A 24265-nucleotide genomic window follows, 5' to 3' on the forward strand; every position below is an offset into this window, starting at 1 on the left:
CTTGATCCATAATTACTGAGTCCAAAGTTTGTCAATTAGATGGTAATGCATCAATAACAATGTTTAATATATCCTCATTTATAAACATTACATTTACAAAAGTTATTTGGTTTAGTAGTTGATTAAACAAGTTAAATTTTTTACATATAGTAGCACCTTCTATAAATTAAAAACCAAGATTTTTTTTTTTAATGCATGTTTGATATAGATACTATACTGTCCACTCATACTCATTGTATTTCCAACTAAAGTTTGGTTGGACAACATATTTGGATGTATCTCATTAAAATCTTATCCTTGATAAATTTTATAAGCATGTAAAAAGCTTTATTTTTCACAATACATATTTTTTCTACTATACCTAGCCTACTAAGCTCCATTATATCTTTGTTGATGAAACTTAGAATGCTTCTAATAATTGCATACCAAATGTGTTTTTTTTAGAATTTTTCTTTTATTTTAAATAACCATAATGGATAATTTTTTTTCATTTAACATCTTGTCTATAGTCATAATAAAGTTCATAATTTATTCTTTGATGTTGGATTGTGAACTACAATGGCATTAACTTGCATTATTTTGAATTGAATCCTTTGAGCAATATCTATAAGATTTTGTCTACTATTGTAGAAAGATGTATTAGAATATTATATCTTAGGTATCTCTGACTATCTACTTGATTCTAAATTGGGCTATAGAATTCACAATGTTTTAATATCATATTCAACAAATAAAGATCAATAGACTTTTATTAAAAGGTAAATAAATAGATATATAAGAGGATATTTTCTTATCAAGTATTGGTGATAGTAAATCCAATAAAAAAAACTAATCTACAATTCTAATTCAATCCAAGAAGCATTAAAAGCTTCAATAGCAAGTAAATTAGTAATTATTTCTTTTAGAATATGAAAAAAAAAGACAACAATAGTAGCATGTATAATGAATTTGATTCACTAGATTCAATAGAGTTGTATGATTTATAAGATAATCACAACACAAAGCATCCCACCATGCAAAGGTGCTAGTGGTGTCAAGTTCTATGAAAAAGAATTATTGTGTGTAAAGTTGTAAAGTTGTAGATGTATTATATAAAAGAAAAGCATTTGAGAGGAATGTACAAGATTATAAAGGATTCAGTATCTAAGAGGGTTGTAGTGGCAATAGCAAAAATTGTGGTGGCAATAGATGTAAGTCACAAAAGATACTTTTTTTGCAAAATAATATAGCATTAAACAATAAAATCCTAATTTTGTTGTATATGAAATATATCACAATAAAAGTTATATATAAAATCTTAGTTTGTATGTGTACACATTTATATACACATTTATTTAAATGAAATTGAAATAATTCATGACAGACGAAAAAATTTCCACATATTCAATGCAGGGAGTGAATTAAATATCAAAACGCTACTACAAAACGCTACTACAAAACAGATATTAGAATACATCTTTACAATAAATTCAGTTCACGAAGATCTAAACCAGCAAGGCTTCAAAAAAACACATCAATAACATAACCAAAGTGTCAAACAAAGCTGTGTAAACTCTCAATTCAGTGTGCAGTTGTGCATCTTCATATCAACAATGCAGTTTCTAAATGACACATCCCATCTACAGACACAATACACACTCACAGACTCGGTGGTTTGCGGGGAAGTGCGGGCAGTTTGATCGATCTCTTGCAGTTGGTTTAAAGTCTTCCGGAAGTGGGTCCTCAGTTGTTGCGGTGAACATGGAGTTCATTGCAGTTCGCGTGCAAGTCTTGATACTCAGTTACGATGGCTACGCTGGTCGTAGGGTACAGGATGAGACAGACACCTTTCAGGATCCATTCATGCCGGTGTACTGGTTGCATCAATGGACCGCTCGAAGGTGTGTAGTGCTGTGCATTGCACACGGTCTCAAGAGGTCTGTGCCGCGATGAATCTGAAGCACCGTCCCCTCAGTCATGTGTGTATGTCGATGATCCTTGATCGGCATCTCAAGGTGGCGATACCAGTGTGCTTCGAGAGCTATCATGGCATTTTGCCGACCAAGTGCCGCTTGTGGCTGTGAAGTAGGAGGATCGAACCACACTCGTCGTGATAAGCCCTTGATCTGCCACATGGGGATTGCTTGGTACATGTACTTGACCTCTTTCAGACCACCATTTAGCAGTTTGGAAGGGGACAAGCGAGGATCGATTTCCAAGGCCGTTGTGGAGGCCATGCATCCAATCGAGGGGTTGCAGGTTTGCAAGACCCAGTTTCTAGAAGATGTGTTTTAAGTATTTGTATGTATATGTGCGTGTGTGTATATATACATATACATGCACAACGATGCGCACAGTTATGGAGGATTCCGAATAAGTAAGCTCTGCACAACTTGAAAATGACGTGGTGATAGCGTCAGGTGGATCCCGCGCTCGTCACTGCGCAACCGCAATCCTCTACAGATCCCTCTGGCCTGCAGAGCCGGCGCGTCTCGATCGTTAAGGCAGAGGTAACGGTATCCTGACAAGCGGTCGATCGATGAACAGCTGCGGAATGCGATAGGCCGAATGATGTGGCCCCCAGCGTCACATCATGCACAGGCTCCCCCAATCCTAGCCCCAACAGAAATCCTCCTCACCCTGGCCCCCACCTGAATTAAACCACTTCACTTGCCCCTTGCTCCTCCCCATCCCAAGTTTAGCCCACACTCTCGTCCCTGCTGGCTCGGTCCCACCACCCATCTCGCACCACATGCAGTAACAACCTCAACCCGGTTGTTGCAGTAGAATTCTGCCCACTTCTCCTCTATTTTTTCCCATGCACACTCCCACCATTGCCGGGCTTCGTGCGAGCTTCAAGCCTGATACCCGACGGCCCGTCGTTGCACTTCCCTCTCCCAAGAATAATTCTCGCCTGCAATCAATCAACACCCCCACTGACAGGAAAAAGGGGGCGACGCATCCCAGAGTGTCCAACCCGTGTGTGTCCCAGTAGAGCAAACCCGATCTTCTTCTGGACCAGAATGTCCCGAACTGTGCCTTCGAATCCAAACACAATGCTTCCATCGTGGACACAGTCAATGTCTCCACCACTACCGTCATGCTCATGCCACCACCCACACGAATCGCACACCATCAAACGAAACTAACCATCTTCAGATCACTCCCTCAGCGATCAGAAGACCAACACACACACAACGTCTCGACCCACCCCAATTCTGCATATACAGTATGCAAGATTCCAGAAACTTGTGGATTCGATCAGCACATCTTACAAACCAGTTTATTTCCTCTCTCTCTCTCTCTCTCTCTCTCTCTCTTCTCTGTTTTTTTTTTTTTTTTTTTTTTTGATGATGATGATGATGATTTTTATTATTATTAATTATTAAAGCTGCGATAGAGCACAGCAGTCTAACTGCATGGCAGAAAACGACGATGATGATGATATCCCGATTGGATAAACAGGATAACAGAATGTGGGATATCGTGCCGTTATTCCTTCGAGGTGGAGTAAGGGTGCGTGGTGGTAATGGTGTGGGTGGGGGACGTGGGAACACAAAAGGGGAACAAGTCGAGAATACCGGAGGGAACGCAAAGAGAGGAAGGGAACGAGATATGGGAACGCGACAAGTGGCTGACGAGGGGTCGAGTAGAGGGGGAGATCATGTGAGAAGGTGGAGCAGGGGTGGTGGCCTTTTTGGATGGAAGCCGTGCTTAGGAAGATGAAGGCCAGTTAGCCCAGTTCCCCCTTCCCTCCCCCCACTTTAAATTTAGTCTCTTACCGGGCCCCATGATGCCCCACCCCCAGCCCCGTTATATTGGCCCTGCCGTATTACTTGCTGCCCCCCGTTATTAGGATATTGCAACACCATCTGCGGAAGGGGCGTTTGCCTAATATTTCCCCCTCCCCCAGTCATGCCCAGTTATGGCCTCTCTCTTACTGTGACCCCCCTCCCTTCCCCCTCATTGTCCTGTTCTGCTCCCCATCCCCCCCCCCTTTCTTTTATATATATATATATATATAGATAGGCTTATAACCCTCCCCTTGGATTAGCCACGTCACACCCCAACACACGCTCTTGCCTTCCTTCCGTCCCTGCCTGTCTGAGTAAAGCGGATCCTTTTTATTTTCTTTTCGTTCCCTTAGTGAGGGTTTGGTATTCACAGTACTTTTCTCTTGGTCTTTCACGTGTTTTTTTTTTTTTCCAAATATATGTATAATTTTTAATTTTTGGTTTGTTTACTGTGAAGGTTACATCGATCTGCCACGTAGGTGTGAGATGGAAGGAAGGTTTTTGCAGTGCTTCTTGTGGCTGAGTTTGCAGTGAGTGTGAGTGTGTGTGAGAGTGTGTGTTGCACCTGGAGTGGTGGAGGATCCTGAGAGGTGTGGCAGTGGTAGTAGCAGTAGCAGTAGCAGGTCTATGATAAGACAAATAGAGGTGGTCAGATTAGCTTCATTTTTTTTGTTTCCTTTTACCATTTTCTATTTTAGCTGACAAAACAATAGAATGTTGGGTCCAACAGCCTAGTCTGCTCTCCAGACCAGGCTGTTCAGACATCTTCAAGAGCAGCTTTTACAACTGCCCCCCAACAACACATGAAAAAGGAGTTTTGATGGGAGTGTGTGTGTGTGTGTGTGTGAATGCAGTTAAAACCAATACCCATACTCATATGCCACTCACTCCTCTTCTTCACTGCATCCTATGAGTTTTCTCATTCACAACATTAGATTCTTTATACTTTATTTTTCTTGAATGGGTGAAATGGGCCTTTCAGTGATAACCCACCACTGGCAATGGAAGGTGATGCCCTAACTAACTTGATTTTGTTGCCACCATTTGTATTGTGCTTTGATCCCAACTTGCCCAGAAATTTGCTGACAATATATTTCATCCTCATTGCCCAAAAGTAGTAAGATATTGAGAATGTCATCATCTGGTCACAAGAAAAGGAAATAGTTGCTCAGAGGAGTGGGGTTTTTTTAGTGCAACAGGCTTTGGGCACAGGGGAGGATGACTCCATTCTGGTTGCCCTCCCCCCAGACAACTTGACCTAAATTTGAGCCTTGGACAAGGGAGTGAGATTGCCAGCAAGGACTATTTTGGTTTATGTTTTTAGTTCAGTGTTCTTATTCTTTATATTGGGGCCACTTTGAGGGCATGATTTTTAGTAGTGCCATGAGCTTGGCTGCTTGTTTTTGCCAATTCAAGGATCCGTAGAAAAAAAAACAAAGATCTACTTGCAACTTGATCCTTGCTTATTCAACTTTGCCTTCTTCCTTCACTTATTTCATTAATTTCTTCTTTCTTTCTTCATCTTCACCTTGTCCATTCCTAAGCTCATGACCATGTTGACTTGTATCCAAGCTTGGCATCCATTTGCATGGGAAGACACTCAAGCCAATGATGTGGATGTGTTAAAACTTCCAACAAAGTTTCTACATTCCATTGGTACAAGATTTGTGGGGAATGTGAAGAAAAGGATGTTTCTTCCTACACATTTACATATCAACTTGCAAAAAGAAGATAGTTTATAAAAATGTGTATAAATTCTTGTGGTGGAGAGGATGACTAGGGTTTGTTTTCTAAAGCCTTGCATTGAGAGCAAGGAATGACAACTAATAGGAAAATTTATACCTTACTGCTCTTTTTGTTTTGTTTTGTTGTAAGAATCTATGCAATGAACCAAAAGAAGGAATGTTTTTTCTTTTTCTATTTCTTAGTTTTAGTTGTATACGCATGATGATCCAACTTTTAAATCAAGGCCCACATTTCCAATGCTTGATCACACAACAATGTTGAGAGAAAATATGAAGGTTTTTTAAAGTATCATATCTTCATTTAATTTTTTCTTGAAATAATAACCATGGTATAAATTCCTGCACACTTTCAGAGGTAAGACAATGAAATAAACATATCACTGAAGTTAAAAAAATCTGAATGGTCATAACATTTTTTGGTCCATGAGAAGATATGATTACTGAAAAACCCCACATTTTTTTATAGAACATAGATACTTTGATTGTTTTAATGATTTTTAAGTTATAAAATTTTTAAAATATATTACATATTCACACATTGTATAAAATTCCACAAAATAAATCATTTGCAATAAATCAATAAAATAGTAACAATCTCAGGCTAATTCAAATGTATAGGTTAAAATTAATTTGATACTTAGCAACTTGAGAATAATAAACATAATATATGTTATAAGTTGAAAATACAAGTTTAATGTTGCAAATAATGCAGACACATAATCTACATGTATTAATTTTTCTATGAATGATTCTTAAACCATTTCAAGTTCATATTTAATCAAATGAAATTTTTTAAATTTCACTGCATCAACTGAGAAGTTAGACCTTGTTTTGGTTCACAGAATGTTTCCACAAAATATACTTTATCTGTTACACTCCTTGAGATAAACAGGTTGAAGTCATATTTTTTCATTGCAAAAAAACCTAAAATATCTGGTAACTAGTTTTGTTGTTATGTTTGTTATTATTAGTATTAGATCCAATTGAAAATTTATGTATCTAGCTGAAAGTCCAAGTGTTCAGTGGAACAGTGCATGCAATCAAGGTGAATGTGCACTGCTTACAGATAAACATGACATACAACATGTATTATTAATATTCAGTCCTTTTGTTGTGCAATTGGGTTAATTGAGTTGAGAGACTTGCCTGGGTTTTTCATGGGTCCAAGTAACCAACCTTTGCCTCTATCAAAATTTTCATGTATGCTCTTTGAAAGTCCTTTTTCAAACTATGAATATTCTCTGACTAATAACAGTAAAAAATAATCAAAAAACAAAATACTCTCTAAAGTCAATTACCATTGTTCCGTTCTGCTTCTAATTATGCTCTTCCATTCCAAATGCAATTGGTATAAGAATTATATTTTTATTTTTGAAAAAATAATACAAGTAAACAACATTCCCACAAAACTTTTCATTGAACACAACTTTACAAAACACAAACACACACATTCAAAAGCACAGATACTCACTTACACCATCTCACCATAATCCACCAGAGTCATGAACTCTCTCACTAGGGTCAGAACAAACAACAAACTCGAACATATAAAAACAGTCAGGAGCGAACGAGGACAAAAAGAAAAGAAAAGGAAAAAAAAGTCAAGAACGAAAGACAGGAGCGTGGACTGTTATCCTGTTTATTCTGTTTTCCACCTTCCCAACCAGAAAGAAAAAGATATACATAAAACAAAACAGACCGAGATATATTACTAGGAGGGCAGAAGGCTCTCTGTGAAGAGAACGAAGAGCGACGGAAATCCAGGAACTGGATGCGGGGGTGGTGCCACCAAATATGGAGGATGGTGCCCCCAGTCAGGCACCCAAACTGGAGCGGGGCTAAGGCCCACTGCCCACATAGCCACACTGCTACACTCATACTACTATTGCCCCTATGCTAGACTAGAAATAGACTAGGCTAGGCTAGCTTAGTAGGCCAACACCTCCACCTCCAGATCAGGGGTTTATATTTGGCAGGGAGCTCAGGGCGGTTCTCGGGGCCGCTTTTTTTTTTTTTTTTTTTTTTTTATATAAGATCATCGCCCAATTTCCGTCCCACCAGCGTTTCCAACTCCTCGCCCAGCACTGCTTGCAGCGCACATCCCACCCTCTCTACTGGCATCTCACACACATTGCAAGCTACTCTCCTTTGCGTCTAGATTCGTCGTCGTGTTGGTGTTGTTGTTGTTTAAGTTGGTTTTTGTGTGTCAGTTGAGGAATTCACTTCGGTAGTTCAGAGACTGTTGTTAGGAGATCGTGAACCGGAGTTTGCGTAGATTGGTGTTGGTTGTGTGTGTTACTAGATTCGAGTGAAGAATTGTGTGGAACGGAGTTGACGGTGGTGTTGTGAGGTTAGAGTGTCACTGTTGGACTGGTAGTGTGTTCTGGTTCACGATCCTCACCAGAACACCTTCGGTGTCGGTTGGTTCCGAATTTCGATCGCGGTTCGATCTGGTGGTAAATCTATAACCAGATGCCTGCCATGGCTTTGACCCCCGCGGAACGAAACAGCAGCGAGCAGGTGCAGTGCGGTGGCCCGCAGAAGGGATGCGGGAAGCCTTTACCCAGAGTTGGGAGGAAACCATTTCTCGCCGCTTGTGCACCGCCTGGCACGTACCCACCCGCGCCTACTTCCCCTGGTGATGAAATGCAGTGGCACTGCCACGGCGCCAACTACGAGGAGCTCATCTCCAATTTGCAAAGTTCGTCTTATGAACTTTTCCTCTTCTGAAGCTTCTTTTCTAGTATAGCATTCGTGCATTACACCTGTGGTGTCACATGAAGCACTGTCAAAATATTTTCAAGTAAATCGCTAAAGGTCCCGATTCTTTTTGCGCAGAGCGGGGCATCTTGACTTCGTTACATGCGGCAGCTGCCATGTCTAAGGTGGACCGGAAGCTGTTTGTGCCAGCCACTGGCTACGCTTACAACGACTCCCCTCAAGTCATTGGGTACGGAGCGACGATATCCGCCCCTCACATGGTATGCGATCGCACCGATTCTGCAGCCTTGGTGCTCTTTTCGATTCACTTGTCTCATGCTGATTTATCAGTCACTAGAATGAGAGCCGTTGAAATGGCGTTGTGTTGCTTCTGTAGGAATGTGTCTGTGACTAAAAATTCTTACACTTTCCATAGGTTGTATTAGTGCAATTTGGCGGCGTCATTGTTACATCGGTTGGTTATTTGTGAGTCTATCTGTTCTGTCTTTGAATCTCAAGTACCCTGTGGAATGATGTAATGCAGCATTCCTATTGCCTATCATTACTGGCGGATCACGCCAAGCCTGGCATGTCTGTTCTCGACGTTGGCTCAGGATCTGGATACCTGACTGCAGTCTTTGGTTTAATGGTGAGGAACCTTTTCGTTACCTGTATTTTTTTATCCTCTGTATCCGAACTTTAGTGCAATGTGAGCCATTTGCGGAGTATAACGTGTCACTAAAACTTGCCATACTTGGGTCTTGTAGGTTGGAGAGACCGGCCGTGTCGTCGGTGTTGAGCACATTGCGGAACTTGTGGAAGGCTCAATTGATGCTATCAAGGAAACACCTGCTGGCGAACTTATGGACAAGGGAAGAATCGAAGTATATGGTAAGCATTGATCGTGCACGGATCAACAACTCACAAATGAGATTCATTGCTGTGCGGTGATTTTAAATTCGCTGATCAGTTATAAGCCTTGTTCTTACTTTAAAACTTATTCTTGATTATGTTTCCAGTGGCCGATGGAAAGCTTGGATATGAGGAGGCCGGACCATATGACTGCATTCACGTCGGCGCTGCTGCTGCAGGTAGAATGTCTGTTATTTGTTCATTAATGTAATTACGGTGTAGGAATGACTGGCATTTTGGGGAGACGGTGTATGTGGAGAACTAACGGAGTTGGTTTGTTTCGTCACATGAAGTTCTTCCTGAAGCACTTGTGAAACAACTCAAACCAGGAGGCCGAATGGTCATTCCGGTGGGATCAGATAACCAGGTAATTACAAACTATGCATCCTCCTTCAATCGATGGGATTGTGTGGTTTTGTTACTCCGAGCCAGAATAATAAATCTCTCTGTATGTTTATTAACTTGAAACCTTCTCCATTTCATATACAGGATTTGGTGATCATAGACAAGCTGCAGGATGGAACGATCAAGAAGACAGTAGACATGGTGGTCCGATATGTGCCCCTTATCTAGAGACGATGAAGAAACTTTGCTGAACTTAGAGACGCTTACGTAACCATTACCATTATTCATATCGACCCTAGTGCACTTCCGACCCTATAGAGTTCCTAGATCAACTATGGTCCTTTTGCTCTCCTGTAATTAATTAATTTTTGACCATCTCGGCCCAATAATCTATCTCAAAGATTTTGACACTGGTAGGTCTACACTGTCTCATTTCTAGAGCTACCACGCCCTTGCTAGATGACTCCTCGCCATATCCATTCACGAGAACTGCATGCACGTAGTCTCTCAGCTGTATACTAGACTTCCCTCACCACGGCACCCGCAGGGCAGTTTTTGGTTTAACTTCCGTTGAAGGTACTCCCCCAAGATCAATAAAAAATCATAATTAATATTATCTCTGCTGCTTTCGATGTTCCTGCCTCAATAATACGAGCGATGGTATTTTGTAATTGATAGGATTTGTGATATTAGACTCTGAAGTACTAAAACTTTACGAATGGTGGTTAGATTTACCTTCAAAAGACAAGTGAGATAGTTCACGGTACATTCATGAGCACTACAGGTGGAAGCTTGACATGATCTACATTGATGCATTCACATACATTTCGTAGTTGTACTACTAATCGCCAAGTGTGCTGCAGTACATGCCACCCATTCACCCACTTCAATTGTGTGAAAGCATGCTTCTGGTGTGTTCCTTTCACACAATCTGGTGAAAGTTGTGTCCACCACGGCGTCTACCTCTTGTGCGTATATATTGCAATTCCTTCGAGCAATCATGGCACCGAACTGTAGTTTGAGCTTCATCAGAGAGTGGAAATGTAACTGCTATGTGAGACACACTTGTGTATATCTGTGTCATTCTAAAATCTACACCCAACGATGAGTCTGCACATTTTACTGTGGCTGTTTCCTTTCATCATGTGCTACCCCGTTGCGCGTCAGCTAAAAAGCTCTACACCGCTATTCCCTGTATTTTTACCTTTGGCGACTCGTTGTTGAATGCTGGCAACAACAACCATCTTAAGTCTGCGCCGGCAAAGGCGAACACGTTGCCGAATGGAATCGACTTCCCAACTCATAATGCCACTGGTCGTTTCTGTAATGGAAAAATAGTGCCGGATTTCATTGGTGAGCGGCTCACATTCTGTGTGCCGTCTCAGCAAGTGATCATTCTGAATGACAGAATCAGGAGCGTCAATTCTGTAGGACCATGACTGCTTTGGAACTCAAGTATCTCTAGTGATGGATGGTTCGATTGCAGCTGACTACGTGGGTCTGGATTATGCTCCTCCATACCTGGCTCCCACCACCAATGGTGCTCAGCTTCTACAGGGAGTGAACTATGCTTCGGGTGCTGGAGGTATCCTTGACGAGAGCGGGGCACAATGGCTGAGTCATCCAGATCACTTCGCTTCTCCTTACATTCCTCTTAACATTGTTCTTTTCTGAAGTTTGTTTAGAAAAGGCTTCGATCGGGTGGTGAGGTTTCCAATGGGATTGCGTTTACCGAACTTCAAAACCATCTCTGCTTAAATTTGTTTCAACAACTAGTTATTTTTACAGATCATTAAATCTTGAATCTGGTTGTGCAGTTGGATCTCCTATCCCTATCTGCTCAAATCCAACGTTTGACGAACACAACAATTGAACTGGAAGAGATTCTAGGAGCTGCACAGAAGAAGTCATTCTTGGCTGAGCCGCTATTTCTGATAAGCCTAGGAACCAATGACTACGTTTACAACTACACATTGGCAAACTCATCGATGAAAGCTGAATATCCTGATGCTTAAGACTTCCACACCTTCCTAGCTTCCAAGCTCAAAGTGTATCTAATAGTTTGCAAATCGAGCTTTAACTCAAGTTCATTGCTCTCGTATCAAACTTCAAATCTCATTTTAATAATTTTCTAAGCATCCCCCCACCCCCCCCCCCCCCCCCCTCGTTTGAAGTTTATTCAAGACCTGGAACCGACTCCAAAAATATTGCCTGCACAAATGGAGCTTGCGTTGGCTCTGACAATGAGATGGCAGCGGGTTTCAACGCTGCTGTGCGAGTAATGCTGCCGGAGCTCGCCAGCACTTTGTCTGGATCGGCGTTTTTGTATAGTAATGCATGCTGTACGATGCTCGATGCCATACTCAATTCCTCCCAACACGATACGAGATTGAAAATTCCGGGCTGATCTTTTCTGGCTTTTCCACGATGGTTGCCCATTTTCTCGTGCGTCCGAGAGTCCATTTGGTTGCTCCTCGGCTGAATTTACAGTCGCTTCTAGCTACTGGGGTCCTAGAGTGAGTCTAAGACCCTGCAGAACGACATTCGCTTTGTTCGCAAGATTGTCAGCCTAACTCTTGCAACTCTAGCCCCACCCTAGCACATAGGCATCCGTACCGTGTTGCCGGATGGCTATCTCTTGAACAGTACGGTGGCTGAGCAACATTCTACACTGTACTTTGTTCTCGTCCTTCAATAAACCTAGACTGTTGAACGTATATTCAATGTGTTTGAATCTGATGACAGGATTCCAAGTCAACAACCGAGGATGCTGTGCTTTCGGCAGATTCAAGGGAGAGTTGCCATGTAGTATCCTAAACGATTTGACATACCTTGTGATCAAATCGCAGCGCATACGTCTTTTGGGATGATTTTCACCTTGCGGAGACTGTGAATGTGTTCCTGACCCAAAAGCTCTTCTACGGCTCCACTTCCAACATCCCCATGAACATCTATCAACTCTCTCAGTTGAGTTTGTAACAGTGGAACACACTCGTATTGGGCACATCTAAGATGCGGGTACTGCGCATTTTTTGTTGCTAAGGAAGCCGTTTCAATCAGTAATTTAAGATCCTCATGCATGCAAGAACTACGGTGATAGTCTCCAGTGGTTGCTGAGTATTGTTCAAAAAATGTCTACTAAATGGTATGTATAGACTACGAAATTCGACCATTTAGTAGACATTTTTTGAACTACTAACTGTCGACATCACGGCATGTATAGACTACGAAATTGGACCATTTTGAGTTCACTGCATACGGATGAAAGAGAAGTGATCGAGAAGTGATCGAGGCTGAAATAAGTAAAATTAATCAATCTGGAGAGATTTAATTTAATCTCATACATAAATTTGCACCATACTCTTGGCTTTAGGAACCCCTTCTATCTTGTAGTGGGGAACAGAAGCACTCTTTTACAAAGATTTGTGTCATTTCCAGTATCACTGTCTAACTACTCACACTATTTCTAAGTACTATAAATACCTGAAAAATGAATTTGAGCAACTACATGGGTCCTTGTACTCTTGCGCCGAATAAGCCAAAACCCTTGCTAGGTGCAGACGCAAAGAGACTGTACTCTCCCACAGGTAAGCTCGACTTCGAAACTCCGTCGGGTCCAAGTAAACACTGTGTTCTCTCTGCACAACTCACGGGAAGGTTACTCGAACGATAAGTATCTGAATCTGAAGCCTTGGTAAATGCCTCAGTCTTGTTGGTCCCTCCCGATATAGGCCACTTAGAATGGAAGAAAGAGAAATCCGCTGAGGTTGGTGAGGCAGTGTGATGCCTTTCCTTCATGCCAAGCAAAGGTGATTGAGAATCATTCGAGAGAGCATGACCAAGAAACTTTTGTCCCTCACGAACATGCCCCACATCTGCAGCCGAAGTCCCCTCCACCTGACTACCATCAGACTTCAAACCTGGAGTTCTTTCAACCATTATTCGACCATGTGATCCCCTTCCTGGCGAATCGCCGAATCGGGACAAATACATCTGGTGAGTTCCATTGTGTTGATTGTCTCGGATTTGTAGAGGGTTTAATCCGTCTGGAATTGCGGATAAATGATTAGGTGCAAACCCCCCTGGCGATACAGATCCTGGAGCAGCTAAAGATATTGGAGGAAGTACTCCCATGGGTAATCCTCCAGGTCCAGAAACAGCATAAACACAAGCTTGAGGAGGTAAGACACCTGTCCTGCCACGCGCTGCCCATGGACCCATTGGAAAGAATCCAAAAGGCCGTGGATGGCGCATGTTCATTGCACCAGGTGCCATGCTCGGAGGTTGTATAGCATTTTGCAAGTGTCCTTGGGAAGCCAACATGTCTGTGGTGTAAGCATACATGCCGTTATTTGGTGGCCTCAAAAGACTCCCCTGGGGAAAGTTAACCTGTTGGTGACTATTAGTATGAACATGTGCAGATGGCCCTGACAATATACCCGCACTTCGGTAGCTATGATGCTGCTGTGTGATCAAGCCCGTTTCAGGCACATAGTTTAAGGCTCCTTGTGTAGCAACTGGTCTTAGTACTCGTGGAGAATCTTGCCCTTCTTCTGACGATCCTTGTCGAGAATCAGTATATATTATGTCTTCAAGTACAACACAATTCTCTGCGTTTACAGCAGGTACCACTTCTTGCACAGAGACTGACTCGTCTTCTGAGTTAGGTGCAGATGTTCCAGGAGAACCCCCAACTTTGAAGTCGATTTCGCTAGTGATGAGATTTCCCCGGCTATCATCAGTGGTGATAACAGTCCGAGGTAGGACTGGAGCATTAGGAGCGGGCATTTCTAATTCTTCTTCCTCTGCGCTAGTGGATAGGTGTTCAGTGACTGTGGACTCTTCTTCTGCACTCCCTGGAAAGTCTTCAAATACAATGCTCGATGCTTTTGGTGAAGCTGATTTGAATGGAGGAGGCCAAGGGCTCACAGGTCTTGCTTGTGATCCAATAAGAGCGTGGTCATCCTTCCCATGCTCACTATCCAAAGGAAGAGTTCCGGACACCTTCACTGTTAAGCCATTTGGGGCGTTTACTGCACGCGGAGTCCACATGGGTTTCAACGCAACAGACGCAGGCAAGCCATTAACAAGTGACCCATGCCCCACTGCTCCATTTGGGGATGACTTTGGCACCCCACAGTGACCACTTGATGCCCCAAAACCCAAATCCAGTGAAGAGCTTCTTGAATGTAATGTTTTGGCAGCTCTGTCCGTGATACTCCCTGCCCTCTGATCCCTTCGATCGAAAATGTTAGCTGTAACTGACATTCCTAGTGATTGCTCAGTTGACCTCCGGACAAGTGCTGGATCCACGTTATCAGATCGATGAAGGGTTTTTCCAGAAAGACCCTCAATAATAGAGCGTTCTCCTGATCCAACACTTGCATTTGGTTCTCGAACTCCTGGTCTACCAGGACCACGTTGGCCAACTTTAGAACGAGAGCCGACATGAGAACTACCACAAGCGCAGGATTGAAGCGTTTCATCCCTATTGTTACTATTATATGTTGGAGAGCTCGACCAGCCATCCACCCGCTTCGTGACAGCTTTGACCCCAACTTTACGAACATTATTCCTCTGGTGTTCTTGAGAGCTCAATACCTCTTTCACTTCAGAAGAATGTGGGTTAAGTGTCATTCGTAAATTGCCATCAGCTTCCAGTGAAGGAATAGACCCTCGTCTAAAACTTCCATTAGAGTTATCAATCGACGTTTTTCGACCCTGGGTTCTCCTCTTGGCAGATTTAGATCTTTCTACAATGAAGGCGCCATTTCCATCCCTCAAACCCAGAGCATCATCAGTAATCTGCGCAGGAGCTAATGCTTCATGCTGACTGGAGCCTCCATTCTCACTGTCAAAACCGTCAGCTGAAGGTCTCGCCTCAACGGTGTCAGGAGATGAGGGTCTTGCAGACATACTATCCTCGCTATGATTACTTTCCGTCCCTTCCACTTGGCTGCCTGAATTGCTATCCTGTTCCTCCTCATGATCTACATCTGAATACATCCAACATGTTCAACCTTCTCTGTTATAATACTTACAAAAGGCAAAATAAGAAATAAATAAGACAGTAATCCTCTTCCCGTTCAGATGAACCGTTAAAAAAGTTTGAGAGGGTATAAAGAGATCCTATAAAGCAGGGACATGTAGACCACATAGTCATAAAGTTTACATTGTACTGATTCACCTACAGCTGAACAGAGTTGTTCAATCGGTAATGAGAAAGAAAACGGAAAAGGCAAACATTAGAAGAGCATGTGCCACGGAAACCCCTGTAAGTTAACTCACCTAATGAACTTGCTGTGAGGCAACCATTTGGATTCAAAGTGACGGAGGAACAATTCCTTCTGTTGGCTTTCTCTTTACTTTTAAGCTTCTCCTTTCTACGCAACTTCTTCTCTTTCTCTTTCTGTTTTCTTCGCTCTCGTCTCTCCTCCTCCTCACGCTTTTCATACTCTTCTTCCTCTAAGAGCTTATTCTGCTTACACCAAAGTAGATGCTATAAACAATAATACATCACAACAAAAAGAGAGGATTTCCGTGGTTCTAGAGGCCCAACAGAATTAATCTACATAGGATTAGGTCCAAATAGAAAAGTTCAAAGCAGAAGTCATCAGAATACAGACCTGTTTCTCAAGACTTGTAATCTCCTTGCAAGCAACGCGAACACGCTCTTCAAGCAAGCTCAAAGCTAAGCAGACGAAAATACTATGAGCGTTTTGGCGTGCTGTGCCTTCTCTAAAGGCCTTTTCTACCTATTACAAAACAAACTGAAAGATATCAGTAAGGTTGAACACACTTGTGGAAAGACACTGTGCAATGAGAACTCAAATACTACAGGAGAGAGATCTCAAACATGCGACTTCAAACACAGATTATGTACCTGCTCTTTGAAAATAACAGTAGCGGCATCTAATAAGAAGTCCCGTGCAAGCTCAGGGCTTTTCGCATGCTTCTGCGGGCGAGAAGCCTCACCCTCGTAATCATTTCCATCCTTGTCAACAGCATCTTCGTCCTGCACACAGATCAAAAACTGCTTAGCTCCTTCGATATCAACCTTGTGTTTAAGACCCAAGACCTGCGACTTCAGAGGATCCCTAAATGGAGGCTCTGATTGTTCTCCTCCGTTTCACTCTGGCGCCTTCATCCAGGAACATGATCAACTTTAGAATCAATGCGCGTGACTCATCCTTCTCATTCAAACCGAGCCTTCTAGCTGATTGGTACGTACCTCCTCTTCTGTCTCCTCCGCCCGCTCAAAGAACCGTTGTATACTCTCCCCTTTGGTGATCGACACATAACCATCTCCAATAATCAACCGTCGATGTACACACAACTGTCCTTTCAGAGCATGTGCTTTAGCAGAGAGCTCCGTGCAGCGACCATCTCGATTCCAACCACGTACGACAATGAAACAAGCACTTATATTCGCAAGATCAAGGTTATCCACATAAGCAAACTCAGATAGACCCACGTCTTCAAAGGGAAAAATATCACTCTTTCCTTCACCAGTGCCCAGTGCCCATTCAAAACGCTGAAAAGGGCTACCCCCATCACCAACAAAGCAGTTGTGCCAATCCACATGCACTGCAGTCTTAGATACCTGAGAAAAAGGTAGCAATATTCAACGTTACCCACGTGCCCATTTGAGCTCAAAGAAGACGTTTGGATGTACAGCATCCTCAAAGACGCAATGTGAGCAAGGGCAATAATATGCAGATCCATTTAACCCCTTAGAACTATCCACAAATTATAATTGATCAAATGAGAATTCAATGATTTACCTCGTAGCGAAATACACTATCAGCAGCACAAAACCATTGAGTGCATTGAGGTTCTTTCCGGGATCGCTTCAACTCCTTCATTTCCTTAAACTCCCGAAGAACATTACGCCTGCAATCTCGGCAAAAGCGCTTGCTGTTGAACCTACAGTACGGAGCAAATACATCTGTTACGAAAACTAATTTCGACAGCATCTATATCGCCTCAACCTTGTCCACACATGATAAGGAATGCGGCGTCTACAAAAAAATTACTTCACAACTTTTTGAATTACCAGAAGATGATTACTTCCATTGTCAGTCACTCCTTAACTGTGAAAAATCGTGTATCTATACCTGAACATTAACCTCTCTATGAAATCTTCCTCTTTCATCCTTAGAAGGGAGAGCCTTGTTTCATCTCCCAAAGCAGACCAGAAGTCTACTAACGCTTCACAAGAGAGCCTAGCTGTGTGAAGAGCACAGGTCTCTTTCAACCCATGTCCACGTCCATTGAAACTCCCATTTTGACAAATCCAACCTCTTCCGCCTCCTCCACATGCATCTGGGTACAGCAACTCCCGCTCTCGCTCTCGCGCCCGAGCACATTCAAACACCTGTTGGCAGAAATCCAAGTAAGAATTCATGCCACTTCTAAGTGAGAGTCCTCAGCCCGGCTGATCATTAAATTCGCTTCTCTTGCTTTTCACTATGACCCTACTCTGAGACAAAAATTATATTGTTTAAACAGAACTAAACCCAGCTCGCGAATCGTAAATTGACTAATGTCAAGCTGTAAGTAAGTAGCCAACATTAGGCCAGACGTGAACACTAGGAGCGACGCGATTTCTATTCGGGACAACAATAAGGAGCCTAATGTTGCAACTTGAAATAATCGAAAACAGATGAGTTGAGAGAATCAAGGAATCTATCAAGTAACAATGTGCATTCGAGGTAACTGTGTGGATTACACCAACAACCAACTACTCATAGTTTTGCATAGACTTAGACATTAAGACCCGATTCCAATTTCGATCGCTTCACATGTCTTGCCTACAGAAGTAGCGGAAAATTTGAGAAACATTAACAAAAAGGAATGAAATATGGGAGGTACATTTTGAAGCACCTCAAGCGGCATCCCATCCAGAAAACAATCCAAGACCGTCAGCATACTGTCACGAGTGGCTGCTAAGCCACCCCAGGGGTGAACAGATGGGTCCTTAGAGTCATCAGCGAAACCTGCAACTGCAGCATAGTGCCCCTTTCCTGACACCTGCTTGCCAGTGGTTCCTCCACCACTATTCTGGCCTACCATGCCTGCCTGCAGGCTCTTTCCATAGAGTATGATTTGACTGAACCCCTCCACAAGTAGTCCATGACACCGAGAGCAATACAGATTCTTACGAACTTGCTCAAAAAGTGTCTGCTTATCAATGCGTAGCAAGTCGCGGCGAGCCACAACTGACAATCCACCCCAGAACTGCAAATACAATCATCTTATTTTAGATCACTTGTCAAACACACCAAACTCTTCAATCCACATTCTAAATGATTCATTGCTCCGAGATTAGGTTACGCACGATTACTCTGTAAACTGACTCAGAAACTGGAATTAAGGTTGTGACTCCAACGATTTGAAACAAATCATGACGAGAATCAGGCCATTTATTTCCAAACCGAATAGGAGAAAACGAAACACAACGCTTAGAAAGAATTTAACTCATTGCAATCCGAAAATTGCAAGGCTGCCTGCCTGCAAAGGAAAATCTCTGCACCCTAGTGTAGTTAACTAATACCCCAAGTCCATCCGGAGAGGCATAGAGACAATGCCATCATGACTCTCTTGCTGAATCTAACTCTACACATTCAATTGCCAGCTATAAACTGACTTCCAATACCAATGCAAGGATCCATTCCTGTCTTACAACGTTAATCTCTTCCTCGCAAATGACGCGACTAATAGGGGAAAATGAGATAATAATAAAAGACTCAATACTTGATGTAAAAAAATTTAAATTGATGCACCCTCACGATATATTTTCAATCAGCTCACACGCATCAAAATCCGACTTCTACGTGCACAATGATCCGCACTAACTAGGCATGAGATTGAGAGCAAGTATCCTCAGAGAGTAGGAACAATTGTACTACTTATAGCCCAGAAAATTTTATACAGTAGTCTTAAACCGACCGAAAATAACGCAGCTTCTGTAAATTGGGACTACCTTCTTTTGGAACTTTATGGGACCTAAATTTGCAAATCACTTGCAACCTGCCAATTAGAGCTTCGATTCAAGAAATGAAATATTAGGTCTCTATGAAAACCATCCACTCTTCCTACAGACTGCATTTTCAGTCAGCGAAGTAGAATAAGCTTCAATCAACAAGCTTTATATGATTATTATTGTTATTATTATTATTGTTTTTCTATTTCTTCAGAGAACATTCAGATCGAGCTACAATATGATGCTAGGAGGGAAAAAATTACAATAATCCGACACTTGAAACCAGGAACACGACATCACCAACGCGAGCTTCGAGAAAACAGGCGACAGCTTTGTGTGCAAATTCAAGTGAGAGGGGAAAAGAGAAGAGGCAGGTAGGAGTATCACCTTATGCAGCTGGGAAAGACTGACATCATCGGTGTTGGAGCGAGTCCAGACAGAGGCGGAGCGTGCATCTGGGGGGTGGGCTGAGCCATTACTGTGAGAAGCCGTTGACGATTGCAGTGCTGTGTGCGACAGACTCGGCATGATTTGTGTAGGGCCCCAGGCCGTTTGTTACACTGCGTCCTTCTTGTCGCCCATCTGCCTCTCCCTCCCATACACTTAGGCTGGGGGAATCGGTAGTGAAATGTTTGAGCAGAATAGGGATCACTTGATTCAAGACCGTGTCCAATTGGGCACCAAACGAAAACAGCCTACCTTACCGGATGTAAGAGAAAAGGAAACTAAAAACCAATCCTGATTGAACATTGCGAGAGGTGCAAGGGCGAGGGAAACGAGCAACCAGGGGAGATGGATGTGAAAAGAATCGACAAAAGCAGCGAGGAGAAAGAGGTGGCAACTGCATGAGGACAGCGGTAGGTGGGAGAGCAGATTGAGAAGAGGAAGGCAAGAGATCCCGAAGGAATTATCGGCCCCAAAATCAGATGTGGAATGAAGACTAAAGCATCAGAGATGCAAGAAAAAGAGGGGCAGGGGGAGAGAGTAATGAAGAGGCCCAAATAGTAAAGGTGGGATTAGGGTTGAGTCAGAAGCAGAACGTGTACAAGTCTCTTTCCAAGTGCCGCACCAGGCAGGGCAGGTTATCCCTGGCTCAATTCATCCAACGTTATGTCGTTGAGAACATCGGAAACAGGCTCAGACAAAAATGAGAAAGGACCCTCCCAACCAAGAGGAAGCTGCAAACACACACACACACACTAATACACCGAAGTCGCAATGCGGAGAAGTCCCAAGTGGTGTGAAATGAAGAGGAAGGGAACGTGTCAATGCGGTGGCAGCATCGCAACACCCCCCAATCGTTCTATGTCACATGTGCCCTACACTAGTTCCTCCCTAACCATGTCAATTACATCCTCTTAACCTCATTGTTATTGTAATTCTTCTACACGCTCTCACGATGACCTACACAACTAAGTAACTCAAAAATCTACCCAGAGTCTCCACATCCTCGCAAACGATAGTCATCTGCTTGGCTTTCTCTCTCTCTCTCTCTCTCTCTCTCTCACTCTGCTCCCCTCCCCTACTGTCTAACTTAAGCTTCTTCATCTCTGTGCGACCCCTTCGTCTTCTTCCCTAGGGCATTCGTCACACAGCATAGAGTTCCAAGCTCCAATCCTTCCCCTTCACCATCTCCACCCCCCCTCCCCCCACCTAATATTAGTCCACCGCAATCTCGTCCATGTCTCGACGACACTCCACTGCGGCTGAAGGCTAAAAGCCAATGTCAACATCATTTCCTCATGTCGCGAAAGCAAAGTAATAATGCTGGTTCTGTTTTGCCATGGCAAAATACCATCTTCCATCACGGTGCCAACAACTGGTTGTCTCCGCCCTGACGAAACCTGGGCATCGTCGTCGTCGTCGTCGTCACGGTCGTCGCCGAACACAGGGTTCATCAAGGGCTCCGTGTGAGCTTCCTCCTGAGGTGGGTCAGTCAAGGAAGGCTGGCTCAGGACGTGGCAGCAGCAACAGCAAAGGCTCATCTGTTCAGGTCAGTTACTGCTTAAAATATATATATATATATATACTTTCAATGAGGTTGCAAGCTGCAAAGTAACCAAAGCATATAGAAATACAAATAAAACAGCCCCACATTCAAATGAGGGTGCAGCATTCATTTAAAGATATGGATGATTTGGTCTTATTTTGTGGCAAATCACATGACATGATCTGTTCATGGCAGTGCTACGTTTTTGTCAGCAGCTGGATGAGGCCAGTCTTTGGGGATTTTCTAGAACCACTGCCCAACATTCTCATGCCTCTTTGTAAATGCTTTGTTCATGTTGAGAATGTTTAGAAAGACACAAGAGTAATAATAAGTCATACACACACATAAGAGTAGTAGTAAGTCATACACACAAGAGGGTTTTTAAGGAGAGAGAGCTTCACACATGAAAATCTATTGATTTGGTTGTGTCTCGTATACAAGAAGAGAAAAGAGGAGAGGATAAACAATACTTCTCCACTAGACTCTAAATACTATAACTATGGTATTTACTGTAGTCTACAGTAAATATTATGGAGAGCGCCGGCTATATTTAATAATCTCAGCACTCATCCTCGCTCATCATAATATTTACATAATATAAAATTTGTATAGAATTATGATCTATACTTTTCTGTGATCTTGCAAGATCAAGAATTATGCCTCATTAAAACCTTATCTAAGAAAACCTTATTTTATTTAAGGACAAAAACCATAGATGAAGAAAAAAGAGTACAACATCATTTTCTTTAATTATTTAAAGAGCTCATTAACTTTCTTATTCAAGAAGAGCAAGTCACCACATATCAATGCCATAAGTAAGTCGATGATGGTTGCTTAATAGGAGAGCTTTGGTGAAGAGATCAACAAGGTTATTTGTAGATTCAATTTTCTTAATTATAAGTGCTTGATAAATAATCAAGACATGGATATAACTAAAATACTTTGCATCAATATGCTTTGTCCTATCACCTTTAATGAAACCAACTTACATCTGTGCAATACAAGCACTATTATCTTCATGCAAGATAGTAGGAGAATCATCATATGAAAATCCACAAGTTGTTTGAATGAATTTATCAATTGATCGCAACCAAATACATTCTCGAGATGCTTCATGTAAGGCAATAATTTCTACATGGTTGGATGAAGTTGCAGTTATTATTTGTTTCACTGATTTCCATGATATTGTAGCTCTATGTCTTAAGAATACATATCTTGTTTGAGATTTAGCTATTGCAATATCAGATTTATATCCTGCATCACAATATCCAACCAATTTTGGATTTGTGGATTTTGTGTAGTATAATCCCAGCTCTTCAGTACCTCTTAAATAACGTAATAAATGTTTGATGCCACTTCAATGTTGTAGTGTTGGACGTGCACTATGTCTTGCAAGAACACTAACTACAAATGCAATATGTGGTCTTGTAGATGTATCTAAATACAAAAGTGCTCCAACCGCTACAAGATATGGATATTGGTCTCCCAATATTTCCTCTTCCTCCTCGCATGGACGATATGGATCATGACCATCATGACCACATCCAACCATTGGTGTGGACAATGGATAAGTATCAATCATATTAAATCTTCACAAAATTCGTCTAATATACGTTAGTTGGTAGAGAAAAATGCTACCATCTGTTAGATGCATAATGTGAAGACCAATGCAGAAAGTTATTTTTCCTAGCATTTTCATCTCAAATTTACATATAAGTAGATTTGTAGTTGTAACACATATAGATGTAGTGCCTACTAGATTAAGATCATCAACATATGTAGCGATGATTACAAAACCAGTTTTATCTCGTTTGATAAACAAACAAGAGATTAGTGGATCACGTATAAAATTATTTATAATTAAATAATCTCGAAGATGTTGATACCACATTCGTCTGGATTGTTTTAAACCATACAAGGCCTTACATAATTTAATACCACCATATTTTCTTGGAGCGGATTGATTTGGAGTTCTTGTTTCTAAGCCAGGTCGAACTTTCATATAAATATTTGCATCAAGATAACTATATAGATATGCAGTTATTACATCCATCAAATGCATCTCAAGGGTGGTATGAACTGTCATTCCAATAATATATCGAAATGTAATTGAATCCATGATTGAAGAATATGTGGATTCATAAGCAATGCCAAATTGTTGAGTAAATCCTTTAGCAACAAGACGAGCTTTACACCTGATTATTTGGCCTTGAGCATCTCGCTTGCATATTAATACCATTTTATATCCCACAAGGCGAGATATAAGAGTGTCTACAATTGGACCAAAGACTTTTCTCTTACACAAAGAGGCATACTCCTCCTCTATAGCAGTTTTTCATTTTGACCAATCTGAGCGATGCATCGCCTCTTCGATGGTTTAAGGTTCAAGATCATATTCTTTGCAAGAAATGGCTTTTATAATCATATATGCAAATGATTCATCTACCATAATAGATGGTCTGTCCCAAATATCATCTGTAGCACAATACAGAATAGATAATTCTTTACTCAACTTGTTTTTATTCCTTCCAATTTCAAGATTGTTTTTCATAGGAATTGAAGGTACATTATACATGGATATATCATCATGAATTGGTAGTCCTGCAAGATGTGTGGCAATTTCTTGAGAAATAATACCAAGACTAGTCAATTTTATAGCTTTCTTCTTACGTGGTTGCTTATCTAGTCCACGAGTTCTTTTAGTTGTTGTTGTTATAACTTGAGGTATTGAAGTCAATGACATTGCAATCTGAGCAGGTGCATTTTGAGCCTCATTAATAGGAACTCTTGTAATTCTAGGTACATCATTGAAGCC

At 41.9% G+C, this 24265-nt stretch overlaps 3 protein-coding genes across 4 annotated transcripts; 2 read left to right on the plus strand and 1 right to left on the minus strand.

The window, feature by feature from the left end:
- The first annotated feature begins 7589 nt into the window (after window positions 1-7589).
- Window positions 7590-10091, plus strand: LOC112283425 (protein-L-isoaspartate O-methyltransferase 1). The gene is made up of 7 exons (XM_024522065.3): window positions 7590-8219; window positions 8357-8499; window positions 8763-8867; window positions 8986-9109; window positions 9238-9309; window positions 9424-9497; window positions 9620-10091. Exons 1-7 carry the CDS (start codon window positions 7991-7993, stop codon window positions 9701-9703), a joined length of 831 nt encoding a protein of 276 aa, XP_024377833.1. The 5' UTR covers window positions 7590-7990; the 3' UTR covers window positions 9704-10091.
- An 851-nt stretch (window positions 10092-10942) lies between these two features.
- On the plus strand, window positions 10943-11490 carry LOC112283715 (GDSL esterase/lipase At3g50400-like). The gene is made up of 2 exons (XM_073534835.1): window positions 10943-11137; window positions 11293-11490. Exons 1-2 carry the CDS (start codon window positions 10943-10945, stop codon window positions 11488-11490), a joined length of 393 nt encoding a protein of 130 aa, XP_073390936.1.
- A 1274-nt stretch (window positions 11491-12764) lies between these two features.
- LOC112283424 (uncharacterized) lies at window positions 12765-20671 on the minus strand. 2 transcript variants are annotated; one of them, XM_024522062.3, is made up of 9 exons: window positions 19848-20671; window positions 18350-18715; window positions 17593-17852; window positions 17260-17401; window positions 16707-17078; window positions 16359-16490; window positions 16102-16230; window positions 15764-15953; window positions 12765-15471 (listed from the first exon to the last, which is right to left on the minus strand). In XM_024522062.3, exons 1-9 carry the CDS (start codon window positions 19986-19988, stop codon window positions 12980-12982), a joined length of 4224 nt encoding a protein of 1407 aa, XP_024377830.1. In that variant the 5' UTR covers window positions 19989-20671; the 3' UTR covers window positions 12765-12979. The 2 variants fall into 2 exon arrangements, with proteins under 2 accessions (XP_024377830.1, XP_024377831.1); XM_024522063.3 differs by having other exon boundaries at window positions 18362-18715; window positions 19848-20128.
- Between the last annotated feature and the right edge of the window lie 3594 nt (window positions 20672-24265).

This window comes from Physcomitrium patens, chromosome 6 (assembly GCF_059467195.1).
Source record: "Physcomitrium patens ecotype Gransden chromosome 6, ASM5946719v1, whole genome shotgun sequence".
Classification (NCBI taxonomy): domain Eukaryota; kingdom Viridiplantae; phylum Streptophyta; class Bryopsida; order Funariales; family Funariaceae; genus Physcomitrium; species Physcomitrium patens.

Bases quoted from the DNA above. Each gene is read 5' to 3' on its own strand.
- LOC112283425 (XM_024522065.3), top strand. From the start codon at position 7,991: ATGCCTGCCATGGCTTTGACCCCCGCGGAACGAAACAGCAGCGAGCAG. The intron at 8,500-8,762 runs GTATGCGATCGC...GATGTAATGCAG, and splicing joins CGATATCCGCCCCTCACATG to CATTCCTATTGCCTATCATT. The intron at 9,498-9,619 runs GTAATTACAAAC...TTTCATATACAG, and splicing joins CGGTGGGATCAGATAACCAG to GATTTGGTGATCATAGACAA.
- LOC112283424 (XM_024522062.3), bottom strand. From the start codon at position 19,988: ATGCCGAGTCTGTCGCACACAGCACTGCAATCGTCAACGGCTTCTCAC. The intron at 17,079-17,259 runs GTAAATCATTGA...CCTTTTTCTCAG, and splicing joins ATAGTGTATTTCGCTACGAG to GTATCTAAGACTGCAGTGCA. The intron at 15,954-16,101 runs GTCTGTATTCTG...TGGTGTAAGCAG, and splicing joins TTACAAGTCTTGAGAAACAG to AATAAGCTCTTAGAGGAAGA.
- LOC112283715 (XM_073534835.1), top strand. From the start codon at position 10,943: ATGGATGGTTCGATTGCAGCTGACTACGTGGGTCTGGATTATGCTCCT. The intron at 11,138-11,292 runs GTTCTTTTCTGA...CTGGTTGTGCAG, and splicing joins CTTACATTCCTCTTAACATT to TTGGATCTCCTATCCCTATC.